Raw genomic sequence first — 16,649 nt, 5'->3', positions numbered from 1 at the left:
ATGACACACATATTTTTCACGTGGAAACCCAATTGGGAAAAACCACGGTGGGGATGAATACCCACAAGCTGTTTTTGAACTCTTTAGAAGTCCGCTATGTTAGGAGCCTACTCTGGTTAAAGACTGTTACAACAGGTTCTATTAGGAACCGATCCTGTTAGGGATCACCCAGTTAAGGGATGGCTAGAATACCTAGTTAAGGGTTAAACCCTGTTAAGGGTTACCTTGTTAGAGGATTTTATGAGCTCAATGGCTTTGAGTCACCCTGTTAAAGGATTTATAGCAAGCTGGTTAAAGCTACCCTGTTAAGGGATTTTCCAACTGTTGAAGTGATTAGAGATCAACGGGTATTACAATGATCTGGTAATAGCACTCAATGCCAATGCAAACCCGGTTTCGTTCCTTCCTTCTACACACACACTTTGTAGGTATCAATTCTCTTATTTGGTTTGGCAAGAATCACGTATCTCTACACTTAGATACACACACAACATTTGCCACCAACCTCAACATCAAACACAACATCGACCTTATAGGAAACAGATAGGTTGGTAGCATAAACCCTAAACATTTAGGTTGAGCAATTCAGTCGGTTCAATCCTAACCATTGAACACTTTGCATTTGAATACAACAGTCTTGAACAAATCTCAAGACATTCTCCATCGTTCGTTCTTCACCGCTTCTTGGAGGTGATAACCCATCACGCATTCTTCACCGTTTGCAGGGACTTCGCACATTCCCGAGGTAGATAGGATAAATCCCCTTCATGCAAGATCCTTCACGCGCATGAGGCTAATGTGGCAACACGATATGATCTCCATTACAATGCTGACTCATCACACAATGCCATTGGTTGAATCACACAGGCTCGAAACACTTCAACCGGAAACCTTGAGGCTGGAACTACCAACCGGTAGTCATACCATATTAAACCTTGATAGAGAACATTCCATAAACTGGTTCACTTGGACAAACGTACCGCTTCACCTTTTGCACATATACCGGTTCACAACATTATACCGATTCACTTCAGCATATTACCGATTCACTCTTCAGCATATTGACATCAATGACAACACAATATCATCATGTCAACATGCTTTGCAAATATGCCAACAATCTCCCCCTTTGGCATTGATGGCAATATACAAATATATCTTTCTTTCTACATCACATATTCTCCTTAATACTATAGATATCTTCTCCGCTTCACATCTTCTCCCCCTTTGACAACAATGCCAAAGTGGAGGCATGAGCTTCTCTGTTCCACTATGCTGCTCCCCTTAGGAGTAGCATCCTTCAGCACATCAATCCAGAAAAGATATAGCAAAGTAAGATCTGACTGATGTGGAGCACAAACCTTTAGTTTACCTATTGAAGGGGCAGCACCCCCAATTCACCTCTCAAATAGGTAAAAGTAGCCTTCGGTAGAGGCTTGGTGAATATATTTGCTAACTGCTCCTTACTAGAAACATGTTCCAATACCACCTCTTTGTTCTGAACCTTTTACCTCAAGAAATGATACTTGAGTTCAAAGTTCTTGGTTCTAGCATGTAAAAGTGGATTCTTAGAAATGTTAATTGCACTTGTATTGTCACAAAATATACTTACCGGTTCAGATACAGGAACTTTGAAGCCATTCAATACATGCTTCATCCAAATAGTCTAGGTGCAATTCATAAAAGCTGCAACATACTCTGCTTCTGCTATAGACTAAGAGATACAACTCTGCTTTTTACTCATCCATGAGACCAATCTACCACTGAGAAAGAATGCACCACTGGTTGTGCTCTTCCGGTCATCCACATTACCATCCCAATCAACACCTGTGAACACTTTCAGGTTGAAATCATCATTGTATGGATACCATAATCCATAGTCAATAGTTCCCTTTAGATATCTAAGAATCCACTTGACTGCTACCAAGTTGGATTCTCTTGGGCTTTGTTGAAACCGAGCAGTAATACCCACTACATGTGCAATGTTCAGTCTGCTATGCACTACATAATGCAACTTACCAATCATTGATCAGTATTCCTTCTCATTTACCAATGTTGAGTCATCCTCTTTTGATAGTTTACAACTGGTCACCATTGGTGTACCAACCGGTTTGTTGTCTTTCATGCCAAAGGTCTTCAACACCTCTTTGACATACTTGGACTGAGTAATAAAGATTCCATCTTTCATTTGCTGAATCTGCAATCCAATGAAGAACTTAATCTCCCCTATGAGTGACATCTCAAATTCCTTCTTCATCTCATTTGCAAAGTCATGACTCATCTTGTCATCTCCACCAAAGATTGTGTCATCAACAAATACTTCACAGATCAAAATCGGATCTCCTTCTGATTTAAGGTAGATGTTGCTATCTTCACTTGTTCTTTCAAATCCAATCTTCACAAGATGGGAGTGCAAGTGTTCATACCATGCTCTAGGTGCCTGCTTCAGTCCATACAAGGCTTTATGTAGCCTACACACCATGTCACTGTCTTCTGGTAGGGCAAACCCATCTAGTTTCTCAATATGCACCTCCTCCTCAAGTATTCCATTTAGAAATGCAGATTTTACATCCATTTGGTATGCCTTGAATCCTTTAAAAGCTGCATATGCAAGAAGCATACGAACTCCTTCCAATCTTGCTACTGGAGCAAAGGTTTCTCCATAGTCTTCTCCTTCTTCTTGGGCATATCCTTTGCATACTAGTCTGGCTTTGTTACTTACCACTGTTCCATCCTCATTCAGTTTATTTTTGAAGACCCATTTGGTTCCAATGACATTTTTATGCTCTGGTTTGGGTACCAAAGACCATGTACCATTATTTTCTATCTGGTCAAGTTCCTCTTCCATTGCCTTGATCCAGTCTTCATCTTTATGTGCCTCTTTGAATGATTTAGGCTCAAATTCAGAGATTATACATGAGTTTTCTCTGACCTTTCTTCTTGTAATAATTCTTGCATCTTTGTCTCCTATGATCTGCTTTGGATCATGATTGAGTTTTACATACCTAGGTATATTCTTAACAGATTCCTCTTGTTTTTCTTCTTCAACCTCATCTTCATCAGCATTAGCATCCATCGGTGTAGGAGTACAATTACTGGTACTGAGCTGATTTGCAACCGGTTCCCAGAAGGTTACTACCAGTTCATCTCCTACATGCTCTCTGCCAATTTCCTCAGGTTTCTCAGAGTATTCATCAACCCTAACATTGATGCTTTCAACAATTCTCTGAGTCCTATTGTTGAAACATTTGAGAGCTTTACTCTTGGTGGAATATCCTAGGAATATTCCCTCATCACATTTTGCATCGAACTTGCTTTAATGTTCACTTCTCTTGATATAACATTTGCTACCAAATACTCTAAAGTATCTTACCACTAGTGTCTTGCCGATCCAATACTCATAAGGAGTCTTATCCTTTCCTTTCTTGATGAGTACCCGGTTCATTGTGTAGACTGCAGTGCTCACCGCTTCTCTCCAAAAGGTGTGAGAAACCTTTCCTTGGATCAACATATTTCTAGCTGCTTCAACCACAATCTGGTTGTTTCTTTCTGCTAGGCCATTCTGTTGTGGAGTCCGGGGGGCAGACAGTTGCCTCTTGATGCCATTCTCTTCACAATATTTGTTGAATTCACTGGAAATGAATTCCCCTCCTTGATCAGTTCTAAGGCATTTGATTCTTCTACCACTTTCCTTTTCTGCCAGTGCTCTGAAAGCTTTGAACTTTCCAAAGGCTTTAGACTTGTCCTTCAAGAATGTGACCCACATCATTCTTGAGCAATCATCTGTGAGAATCATAAAATACCTATCTCCCTGCATACTCCTATTTTTCATAGGACCACACAAATCAGTATGCACAAGCTCAAGTAAATTGTCTGCAGTGAAAGATTTACCTTTGAAAGTTGAGGAAGACATTTTCCCTAGTTGACACTCTCTACACAAAGGATTTTCCGATTTGCTCAGCACCGGCAATCCTCTAACTGTCTTGATCTTACTGGCCTTCACAATATTGTCAAAGTTTACATGGCAGAGTCTCCTATGCCATATCAAGTTGTCTTCAAACTTAGCCATAAGACATGTACTGACATTAGCATTTAGCTTAAATATGTTACCTTTGGTCTGCATACCGGTAGCCATCAGTTCACCACTCTTTCCTTTGATTTTGCACACTCCATTTTTGAAATCTAGAGTGAGTCCATTATTATTCAGTTGAGCAACACTCAAAAGGTTGTGCCTTAGACCTTCTACCCAATACACATTGGTAGCACTGCTTCTTCCATTTAGAGAGATGGACCCTCTGCCTTTTACCATACAAGGTGCATCATTACCAAAATGAACCACACCACCATCATACTCTTCCAGAGAAAGAAACTTACTCTGGTCACCAGTCATATGGTGAGAACAGCCACTGTCAATAATCCACTCATTGGAATTATCAAAGCGGGAGACAAGAGCCTTCTTGTCTGACACATCTTCCTTGACTACTACAAACACAATATCCTCTTTTTCTTCATCTTCTGATTCCTCATCAGTGACACCTTCATCAACTGCTACAAAATAGTTTCTCTGGTTTCCTCCTTTGAACTTCTTGAACTTTTCCGGTTTGTCCTTACAATCACCATTAGGACAGTTTACAACAATGTGTCCTATTTGGTTACAAGAGAAGCATTTCAAAGGAAGCTTACCTCTATATTTACCGGTTCCCTTAGGAAGTCTCTTGGCAAGAAGAGCTTCAAATTGCATCAGGATCTCCTCATCATCCATTTCTCTTCTTTGTCTTGGTTCGCCACTGGTAATAGCTTCTTTGCCTTTTCTAGATGGTGCAGCAGATGCTCTAAAGGTTGATTCAATCTTCTGAACACTGCCATCAAAACTATTTAGCTCATAGGTTGTCAACTTTGCGATGATGGAGTCTAGGGACACCTTAGTCTTGTCTATTGACCTCAACCCCTGAATAGCAGCAACCCTTATTGCATAGACCGATAATAAGGATCTCAAAACTTTGCTAACAACAGTGGAATCTTCCATTTTACCACCTGCACTCTTGATATCTCCAACAATAATTTTGATTCTTATTCCATATTGTTGAATGGTCTCTCCTTCAACCATCTGCATGTCTTCAAACTTTCCTCTAAGGCTTTCTTCCTTAGCTTGTTTCACATGCTCATCACCGCCATAGATATCCTCAAGAGTATCCCATACTTCTTTGGGATTCTCTTTGTCCTGAACATCAATAAACTCAATGTCAAATAAACTACTAATTAGGGCTTCCATGACTTGCCCATTCTCCTGAATCTCTCTCTTTTGGTCATCGATGAGAGTACCGGTAGGGATAACATAAACATTCTCAACATAGCTCCAATGTTGAGCACCCATGCTTCTGAAGTATATCTCCATTCTATCCTTCCATATTTTAAAGTTATCTCTGTTGAACTTTGGACCTTCGCTCTTCATCATTACAATAGGATCTTTCCCTCAAGCGGTTAAGCTTTCAACACAAAGGACCTGGAGGATGCTCTGATACCAATTGATAAATCAATGATGAACAATGAGTACCAAACTGGTACTGAGAGGGGGGGTGAATCAGTACAGACACAAAAACTTTTCCTGAACCGGTTTGACTGAAAACAGTGCACTTGACAGACAAACACAAATACCAGTCTAAACTAGATTACTACTTGTTAAACATAATGAGACTATGAAAGACATAAACCGACAACACTTAGCTTTCCATACAACCTACTTCCTCATTTCCACTTTATCCTTATGCATAAATAGATATTCTATCATTCTGAGATACAATAATTTGCTAGATCAACATGATTCACCACTAAATAGGAAATAACAAAACATCACATGAAAGGGGCATCACACATGACACACATATTTTTCACGTGGAAACCCAATTGGGAAAAACCACAGTGGGGATGAATACCCACAAGTTGTTTTTGAACTCTTTAGAAGTCCGCTCTGTTAGGATCCTAGTCCGGTTAAAGACTGTTACAACAGATTCTGTTAGGAACCGATCCTGTTAGGGATCACCCGATTAAGGGATGGCTAGAATACCCGGTTAAGGGTTAAACCCTATTAAGGGTTGCCTTGTTAGAGGATTTTATGAACTCAATGCCTTTGAGTCACCCTGTTAAAGGATTTATAGCAAGCTGGTTAAAGCTACCCTGTTAAGGGATTTTCCAACTATTGAAGTGATTAGAGATCAACAGGTATTACAATGATCTGGTAATAGCACTCAATGCCAATGCAGACCCGATTTCGTTCCTTCCTTCTACACACACACTTTATAGGTATCAATTCTCTTATTTGGTTTGGCAAGAATCACGTATCTTTGCACTTAGATACACACACAACATTTGCCAACAACCTCAACATCAAACACAACATCGACCTTATAGGAAACAGATAGGTTGATAGCATAAACCCTAAACCCTAAACATTTAGGTTGAGCAATTCAATCGATTCAATCCTGACCATTGAACACTTTGCATTTGAATACAACGGTCTTGAACAGATCTTAAGATATTCTCCATCGTTCGTTCTTCACCGCTTCTTGGAGGCGATAACCCATCACGCGTTCTTCACCATTTGCAGGGACTTCGCATATTCCCGAGGTAGATAGGATTAATCCCCTTCATGCAAGATCCTTCACGCGAATGAGGCTGACGTGGAAACACGATCTGATCTCCATTACAGTGCTAACTCATCACACAATGCCATCAGTTGAATCACACAAGCTCGAAACACTTCAATCGGAAACCCTGAGGCTGGAACTATCAACTGGTAGTCATACCATATTAAACCTTGATAAAGAACATTCCATAAACCAATTCACTTGGACAAACGTACCGCTTCACCTTTTGCACATATACCAGTTCACAACATTAGACTGGTTCACTTCAACATATTACCGGTTCACTCTTCAGCATATTGACATCAATGACAACACAATATCATCATGTCAACATACTTTGCACATATGCCAACAAAAAGCATATTAAAACTGTGTACCAGTAAACCAAATATAATGCAGCAAATAAGAATAACAACCACAACATGAAAAGCACACCATAGCACAATATTTTAACGAGGAAACCTGGTGTGGGAAAAACCTTGGTGGGATTTGTGACCCACAATATTCACTTACTGGCCAATAAGAGAATATTACTGCTACAATAAGGGCCTGCACATGCAAGAAGGCCAAGTGCCTAGAGCTCATTGCTCAGTTACAAAGGAAGTCACACTGACTTACAAAAATGGATTATACAAATCCAATGTCTTGTACTGCTTCAGATTAGCATCTGTTATGCCAGATTTAGTATCGGTTTAAGCTCTGCTACATACATAAACCCTTAACCACTAATTCACATATTGGGTCTGCTACCTTCTATTCATATTTCGCATCATATCATATCCTAAATGATCTACAATGATCTCATACATATATGAGTCATATTACAATCCGCCATGTCGGCTTACAAAAGATTTTACAATTAATTACAAAATACATTTATACAAAATTGTTGTTGGCCAGGGTGTTGGTATTCTGTATGTCGATGTAGAGTCTATCGGTGTCGATGCCTGAGTCTTCCTGTCGATATCACATGATTGTAAGGTTGTCATCAATGACAATACCTTCAATCACCTACAATTTCTCATTGGAGTGTGCATTTGCCAACAATCTCTATGGTAAACCTAAGAGATTTAAAATGTATACCAAAAATTATGAAGGGTGATATAAAAATAAAGAAAAATCAATTTAAAAAAAATCTTTAAAATCGAGCCAATATTTTCTTCAAATTTTTCCTTCAAAAAATCTCTTATAGATACAAAATTTACATATGTGTGCCTAATAAAATAAAATTTACATACATGTGCCTAATAAAATAAAATAAACATTATATCTTAAACATTTATTTATTTTCTTAAATTGCATTTTTTTGAATTGTTTTTGTGAGCATGTTTTAGATTCTTCATTGGTGTGTGGTGGATTTTTTATTATAGAACTAGGATTTATGTGGTTGGATCTTTGTTGGTTTTACAATAGTTTAATCTTCCAATTTTCACCGTATACAAAGGATACTCCCCTTACACACCCAAACAAATGCTCTGAGACTATTCCTCAAGGTACTCCACCCAACACTACTATGGTACCATTGGTGAAGGGTACTCCACCAACATTCACACATAACATAACAAACAAAATAACACAGAAATTTGCAAGAAACAACTTGCCTTGTATTTCTCAATAAAATGAAATACAAATTTATCAATTACAAAATATTCTTTTTTTTTTAATTTTTTAGACAAAAAGCCGAGACCTATAATATATTTATATTAATATGAAATAAAATATACAATATCCATATATATGAAATTTAATCATTTACTTTAAAAGTACAATCAATCAAATTCTAAATCTATTGATTTAGTGAAAGAACCTTTTAAATAAAAAATACATAAGAAAGTACAATCAATCAATTCTACTCTATTGGTTTTGTGAAATAATTTGTTTTATTAAAATATTATATGAAACATAAGGATTTATTCATTGAAATATTGTTTGGGGGTAATGACACTTTTAATATTTAAGTAATAAAGAGTAGTGCGAATTGTGTATAAGAGATGACAAGCTAATTTTTATTTTTTATTTACTTTTATTGTTTTAAGTTTTTTCTTTTTCTTTTAAGTTTATGTCAGCATCTTAATCTAAATATTTTTACCAATTCAAAGAAAATATTTAGAATTTCCAATACTATATAATTTATCATGAATAAATTCGAATTTGAATTAATTTAGCATAAAAAGCATTATCTTAATTTTTTTTATGATTTGGATTTTTTTTTAAGTAATTTCTTCATTAAGAAGGCTTTAAATTGATTCCTCTTTCCACATAAACTTAACAATACAAAAATTATACTTGCAAAGAATTAAAAATATTATATTATAAAAGATATTAGTTTTCACATGTAAATGAATGTCAAGTATTTATAATTTCATAATTCTAATGTTTCAAAACAAATTTAATAATAGACATAGTATATATATTTTTTAATTGTTTATTTTCAAAGTTTTAGTAAACATCTTATGTTCTTGAATGACTTCATTGTTGATTCAAGTATACATGTACTTGTATATATAGAAACAACTTTTGGTCAATTGACCCAAGCATGCATATATATACAACTTTTAGTTTATTCACACAAGTGTCCATACACATGTATAAATAAACAACTTGTGGTCAATTGACTCAAGCATCTATATATATACAACTTTTAATTTATTGAATCGTGCTCATAAGTATACATCTAAACAACTTTTGGTCAATGAACAACTTGTGGTGGAATAATTCAAGTGTACACACACATAATTTTTGATGTATTGATTCAAGCATGCATGTATATACAACTTTTAGTTTATTCACACAAATGTCCATACTCGTGTATATCTAAACAACTTTAGGTCAACTGGCTCAAGCATGTATATATATACAACTTTTAATTTATTGACACCTACCTATAAGTGTATATCTAAACAACTTTTGGTCAAATGATTCTAGTATGTATATAAAACACTTTTGATGAAATAACTTAAGTGTATATATATATATATATATAATTTTTGATAAATTGACTCAAAAATATGCATAAATATATATAAACAACTTTTGCTCAATTGACAACTGTTTTAAAATTCAACTCTTGATAAGTATCACTTGGTTCCTTTCTCCATCAACATTTTCACATAATTTCTAATTCTGAAATATATCCATCCGCTTCTTAAATGTTCACCTCCACAGTACGTATTTTATTTGACTTTCAGTCTTACCAGTACAAACCCAGCAGTGATTCCAGAAGACAACTCAGCGCAAATTGTTCATCGATACTAAATAAATTTTCGTTGAAAAGAACATTCAAAGTGGGCACGAATTTTGTTTTAACTTACATTTCACCAATATTAAATCACAGACAGACATCTGTAGCCAGTGCAAGAAAAAAACAAGATTGAATAAACAAAATTTCTTTCCTTCTTTATTAAAGGGCAACTAGTCTTCGATCTTTAAACAATCAAGAACTAGAATTTGACCTTCAAATAAAAATATAGTGAACTCCCCCTTTGATCTTGATCACTGGGTTTATATTGAGTTAAGTACTGGGGAGCAGGGCCCCTGTTTAGAGGACGTTAAATAAGCAACCAATGCTTGTCTGTTATTTCCATAATCTAAGGCAGAAGACCCAACAGTCCTTAAGATAGATTTAGTTCATTAAGATTACTGTTTAGTTTCTGGATTCTATTGTGTATGTTTTTGTTTGCTTGGATCACACTCAATCATCATTGAGATAAAAGAACTGTAAGATAAGATAAGAAACCAGAAATACAGTAATACAGAAGTCCAGAATCGGGCAGCAAGATTGTATTTTGAAGTCATGGGGAGTGACAAAATTAGGCTGATTTTGTGGGGTGGCTTTGGTTGCTTTGGATTCCTTGTGTTTCTCCTGCTTCTCAAGTTTCTATCCCGCCTGGAGGAAGGCAGAGCAAATGATGTTGAGAAGGCAGAAAATCCGAGAAAGATGAGAAATCCCAGGTCTTTGGTGAGTGAAAGAAGTGCTGCAGTAGTTCCCACAGTTTTGAGAGATTTTTCAGTGGGTGTCTTGGAGAAGGCCACAGACAACTTCAGTGGGCTGAGCCTCATCAAGATCGGGCGTTCAGGGGAGTTTTTTGCAGGGGTTATGGAGGGGCAGGAGAAAGTTGTGGTGAAGAGAATGAAAATGAATGCAGAAGAGGAGGAAGAGGAGGGGGAATGGAGGAAACAAGTACAGAGAGAGGTGGAGGTTCATGGAAGCCAGGGGAGTGACCGCTATGTGGTGCCTCTGCTTGGCCTGTGCTCACAGAATATGATGGTCTACAAGTTTCTGCAAAATGGGGACCTTGCAACTGCTCTCAGAAGAGGCCGTGGAGTTGTAGATGATCCACTGGCTTGCCTCTCTCTGCCCTGGATTACCAGGCTTAAAATTGCTTATGAAACAGCTCGGGCACTCTGCCATCTTCACTATGACTGCTACCCTCCTGTTGTTCACAAGTAAACTTCCGAGCTTCTGATTTCTTGTTTTCTCTCAATGATTTCTTGCCCCTGATAATTTCTCTGGAATGACTTTTGTTCATCTTTCTGGTGAGGTTTAAACAGCACACTTCATCTTTGTGGTCAGATTTAAGCAATACATTCTGAGTTTTGGTTTGTTTCGGTAGTTCATCTAAAATTACATTAGTTTTTTCAATAGAATCCATATTAGTATTCAGGTTTCAACAATACACTCTAAGTTTTGATATGTTTAGGTGGCTCATCTAAAATTAGACTAGCTTTTTCAATAGAATCCATCTATTAGTGTTCAAGCCTCAAGGTTAAACAATACACTCGAAGTTTTTATTTGTTTAGGTGGCTCATCTGAAATTACATTAGCTTTTCCAATAGAACCCATCTATTCGTGTTCATACTTAAACAACATACTCTAAGCTTTGATTTATTTAGGTGACTCATCTGAAATTGCATTAGCTTCTTCAATATGACCTTATCTATTAGTGTGCAGATTAAGCCAAATCATCTTTCTGTTTCTACTGAGTTTTTAGTAGTGAAGATTTTTATTTATGTATATGTATATTTTTGAAATCCATTATTCTATGTGCTTTTAATATTTTTTCAGTAGCTTTTCTTGTATCTTGGTAAGAACTCACATTTTGCTGCAGTTTCAGTCACACAGCTCTTAATCATTTGTTGTTATTTTTAACAGACATCATAATTCGCCCTCACAGTTTCTCAGCTGCACTTATCCAGCACATACTTTCAAATTTGTTATGTAAAATGAAAATTCATGATTTCTGCTCAGCTGCACTTATCCCAGAGATCTCCTGGCTCTTATCCAGTACACATTTTCCAATTTTTGTCATTTCATCATCTACGAATTTTTTTTTTAAGATTTCATTTTTTTTAAGATTTTATATCATCCATGAATTCCTTTTACCATCTGGAGAGCACAAACCTATACTGATACTTCTTTGAACCTATACTGATACTTCTTTGGCTGAATTCATTTTGAAAAACATGCTCTTGTTAAACTGAACTCAATTTCTCCTCACCTCACAAAGTTAAATCTTGTAATCTTATAATTTCAGATTTGAGATCTAACTTCTAACATATGGAATAGAATCACTGTACAGCAATCTAATTACAGTCATTCAGTCCTGAAAACCAATCACACCAGTATGGATTAAGTTTCAGATCACAATTCTCCAACCCTGCAACAATTGCTGCTGCCATTTAACTAATCAACATATATGCATTATGTAAGCTTGTATAAGAAGACTGTACTGTTGATTGATAATGGGTATCATTGTTCTTGACACAGGGACATAAAAAGCAGTAGCATCTTGCTCACTGAAGAATTTGAAGTCCGGCTGGGAAGCCTGAGCCACATACAAGTAGCAGAGAATGAGGCATTACTGAGCAATGACATATTCTGCTTTGGAAAAGTTCTGCTGGATCTCATCTCGGGCCTGGATGTAAGTGGGTCTCAAGATCCATATGCAGAAGCCTGGGCGAAAAAGGCATTGCCATACATAGATTCAGGCTACACAGACAGCCTTCTTGCATTGATAGACCCTTCTCTTGTTGTGGAGGAAGATTTCACCAGAGAAATTCTAGGAGTGGCAGCTTTAGCCAGAGCTTGTTTAGATCCAAATTCTGTCAAGGTCTTGACCATGAGGGATGTTTGCCAGGTTCTTCACAATCCTTAGTACTTTCCAAATGAATCCCATTTTGGGTATTGAGAGAGTCTGAAAGCCTTTCAATTGCTCTGTGCTACTACTGCTACTGCTTTCATTATGCAAATGTAAGAGCAAACACAAACAGTTTTGCAGTTAAAATTTAATGTGCCATTTACACAAGAAAGCATCTTGGGTATGGACATATAGTATTATGTATGTATGCAACCATGGAGTTCATTCAGAGTGCAGTCTGCATCTTGAAAAGTTGAAGTTACAAGACAAAGGAAGAAGTTGATACGTCTAGTACTGCACGTTATTCTATTATAAACGATATATATGAAAATGAAGAGTGGCCATTACTGATTGTACTTGTTTCTGTTCAATATAATAAACCAGATGCCAATGAATTCATTCAAAAAGGTGGCCAATACAGACAAGTTTGTGTTTGACTTTTATACATGTTTTGCAGATTTTCTTGGAATGCTTGAGCCCTGTTCCTCATTCAAACTTGTTTTTTGTTGGGTAATTTAAAAAGCTGTTTTTATCCTTTTAATAATAAGTGCTTTTTGGGTATTAGTTTAATTATGATTTGAAGATTGAGTTTGTTAAAGCCCATCGTTCATGACAACAAAAAAGTGGTCATGATTGCAACAATATTGATTTAATGTTTAGAATTGACTTGGGTTCTGACACTCTCATGGTGGATAATCCATCTCTAGTTGTTTATGGAGTAGATATTTTCCACAGAAAAGGAGGAACAAACTTTTTTTTTTTTTAATCATGAGATGGGTAGAAAGTAAAACAAAATTAATTATAAAGTATTTAGTTTTAATTTCAGTTTTGATGAAGATATTATTGTGTAAATGTCATAAGTCTACTCACAGTATTAAAAAATGTGTGTTAGATGATTTTTATTGATTTAAAAATTTAATTGAAATTATGTGTTTCACTATTATAATTGTAGGTTTGAATTTATGCATGAAATTGAATCTGAGATTCAAATGTCTAAACTAATTGAATTCTATTCTGAAACTAGTTTGTCTAGTGTTTTAATGTTTGAATTTCACTAAGAAACTAATGGTGTTTACAAACACCTTTGAGGAATTTGATGGATTATGAGGCTCATGTTTTCCTTAATTAGACCTTTTGTTGAATTAATTCTACAACCGTGAATCAAGATTGAAGACAACAAGCAAACATGCAATATTTTCATAGGATAACATGCAATTGTCGGAGTAACCATAATCTACTATTTTCTTTTATTCTTTGGCATTCTTTAGATTGTACTTGCTCATCCCTAGATCATTCAAATGAAATACAGTTCCCCCTTAAATACACTACCCTAGCATACACCATGGAATAATTTTCTCTTTAGTCAAGTTATAATGATTACTACAAAAAGGATGAAAAGGTTTGAAATTTGAATATTGGGCTTCATATCCTTGGGCATAAAAATGATCTAGATAAATTATATATTTGTGGACCTAAACTAGAGGGGCAAATGAGGGAACTATGGATTGAGATACAACTTTTGGGATGATTAATGATAGGATTAAAAAAAGGTAACATTATTTATCAACTTCCATGTGAAACACACCATCGTGCGCACTAGTCAATGCATAAAAGAAAACCTAGTTTCTTTGGGTCCAAATCATAAGGTCTAGAGTGAGGAAGGTGACCGAGCTCATTTCAAAATTGACTAATGTCATTTCACATATTACATTTCGCTTCACTTTGACTTGCATGAGAACTAATATTAAAATATTACATTTCCCTTCGGTTTGACTTGCATGAGAACTATTTTTTTAGAAAGCATTTCAAATTGAAACTAAATAGCCTTGACATGGGAATTAAATATTTATAGACACTCGAAAGGATATGAATATGTTCAAAGTATATAGAAATGGACATTGATTATGTGTACTCTCCTCATGCAAATTGTGGTCCATCTCGATAACCCACAAGCATAGAAGAAAAGGTTTCAATGAGTAGCATATTTAAACATTTAAAATGAGGATAACCACAACTTATTAAAAATATGTATAAAAGAGTAAAATTAAGTAAGCTAAGAGGGTTCAATTAAGTTGAAAATAGTATCACTCCAACCAAGTAGAAAAAGGGATCAAACCTAATGGGACAATGTAAAGACCTTGACTAAGAAAGCAATTGTGTTGACCAATTAGATAAGATGTTAAATGGATATAACTATGTTGAACATGATTTGAGTCTATAAATCACATAATAAAGGCTCTAACTCTTTCCACAAAATAACCGAAAGGAGGAGATTTAAGAAAGCCCCATTGTTTGATAACCTTATCATACCAACTTAAGAATTTCTTATCTAAAGTAGAATGCTTGAAATGTAATTTCTCCAAAAATATCTCTTTCTAATTTGAATATTACATCATCAAAACTCAATATATATTTTCTAAAAGATTTTATTACATTTTGTTACAACTAAACATATTGAATCAGTAAATAGGGATTAATCTATCATACAAATGAAAAAGTAGAGTCTTTATATAGAGTATGCCAACACCTCCTAAGAATTTTGATTTTTAAACTTTCTCCTAAAAATTAGAACAATCTTTATTTTTTATAGAATGTCCTCTACAAAAAAATTCACTTTATTTTTCAAAAAAAAAAGATTCAACACCCCTAGGAAATTTTATAAGTAAAATCATATAGATTGAAATAACAAATTAAAAAACCTTTATAATGATTATCCTCACTACCATTATTAACCAACTCTGTTAGAGGATATCTTATTTTGAAAGTAAGAGATTATATTTTTTCAAAAAAAATTACTACCACTTGTAATGTGTGGAAATGGAGCTCACTAGTCTAAACATGCAATCTAGGAAGCAAACCCATTCACATAAACTCATTGTAGAAACAACCAATAGGCTCAACTAAAAGCCCTTGGGAGAGCTAGGCACATGAATTGGTTACTTCCTTGCAATGCTTTGACATGAATTGATAAGAGAGAATGGTGAAATGTAAGAATTAGGTCTAAGGATGTAAAATCGATAGTTATGAGCATAAACAGTAAGCTACAGAACAAATACGTAAACTCTAAGAATAGGTCTACAAACACGGATCATAAAGGAACCTATATCTTCAATTTATTCTTGAAAGTGTTGGACTAAGAGGTGTTTGAAGGGAACACAATATACTAAGAGGGGGGTTAAATCCCTTCATGTAATATAAGAGCCAAACCACTAGAGACACCAATCTCATATGCCTAGGGCAACAACTCAGTAGCTAGGACCCCAATCTCAACAATATGAATGATATAGTTTTAGGACCTTCAGCATAAAACTTGCCTTTAAATAAATTAGGCACTCTCCTTTTCAACTTATGATATCTCAATAATGATGCACATAAATCGAGAAACTACACTCTGTCTCACTCTCCAATTCACATGGCATGAACTTGTATCCTCGAACTTGTATATCGACATCATCGCATTTAACTCACTTGAAATGAATCTAGGACACTTCTATATATATGTGTCACAACTATAATTACAAATGTAAGTTGACCTAAAGAATAATTAATTATTTACAAGTCAGACATACAACTTTTCTTCACCAAACGTGTAGTAGGCCATGTCCTAATTAACCGATACACAAGTCAATATAAGGGAACACACCACATGCTTCATAAGGAGGCTTAAGAAGGTCCTAAAGGTTGTCCACTCACAATCTCTGATAGACACACATACTACACTTCATTTCCAAGTTAGTCATATCAAACGTGTAATAGGTCTTGGCCCAATAAGCACACACACAGTTCCACACAAGGAAATATGTCATGTGGATCCTCCTAAGGATCAAGCCGATCTCAATGAATATTTACTCTTAATTTATGACACAAC

The 16,649-nt window shown here is 35.6% G+C and overlaps 1 protein-coding gene across 1 annotated transcript; it reads left to right on the top strand.

Moving 5' to 3' along the window:
* Window positions 1–10,056: 10,056 nt before the first annotated feature.
* Window positions 10,057–13,188, top strand: LOC131066771 (probable LRR receptor-like serine/threonine-protein kinase At2g16250). Its single transcript, XM_058001610.2, has 2 exons — window positions 10,057–11,090; window positions 12,412–13,188. The coding sequence occupies exons 1-2, from the start codon at window positions 10,438–10,440 to the stop codon at window positions 12,797–12,799; spliced, it is 1,041 nt and encodes a 346-aa protein (XP_057857593.1). The 5' UTR covers window positions 10,057–10,437; the 3' UTR covers window positions 12,800–13,188.
* Window positions 13,189–16,649: the final 3,461 nt, after the last annotated feature.

This window comes from Cryptomeria japonica, chromosome 2, assembly GCF_030272615.1.
Source record: "Cryptomeria japonica chromosome 2, Sugi_1.0, whole genome shotgun sequence".
Classification (NCBI taxonomy): domain Eukaryota; kingdom Viridiplantae; phylum Streptophyta; class Pinopsida; order Cupressales; family Cupressaceae; genus Cryptomeria; species Cryptomeria japonica.
Note: the sequence above shows the minus strand (reverse complement) of the source record. Positions and strands in the feature narration are given on the sequence as shown.

Coding starts and splice junctions, on each gene's coding strand:
- LOC131066771 (XM_058001610.2), top strand. CDS start 10,438: ATGGGGAGTGACAAAATTAGGCTGATTTTGTGGGGTGGCTTTGGTTGC. Junction 11,091..12,411: donor TACCCTCCTGTTGTTCACAA/GTAAACTTCCGA, acceptor TTCTTGACACAG/GGACATAAAAAGCAGTAGCA.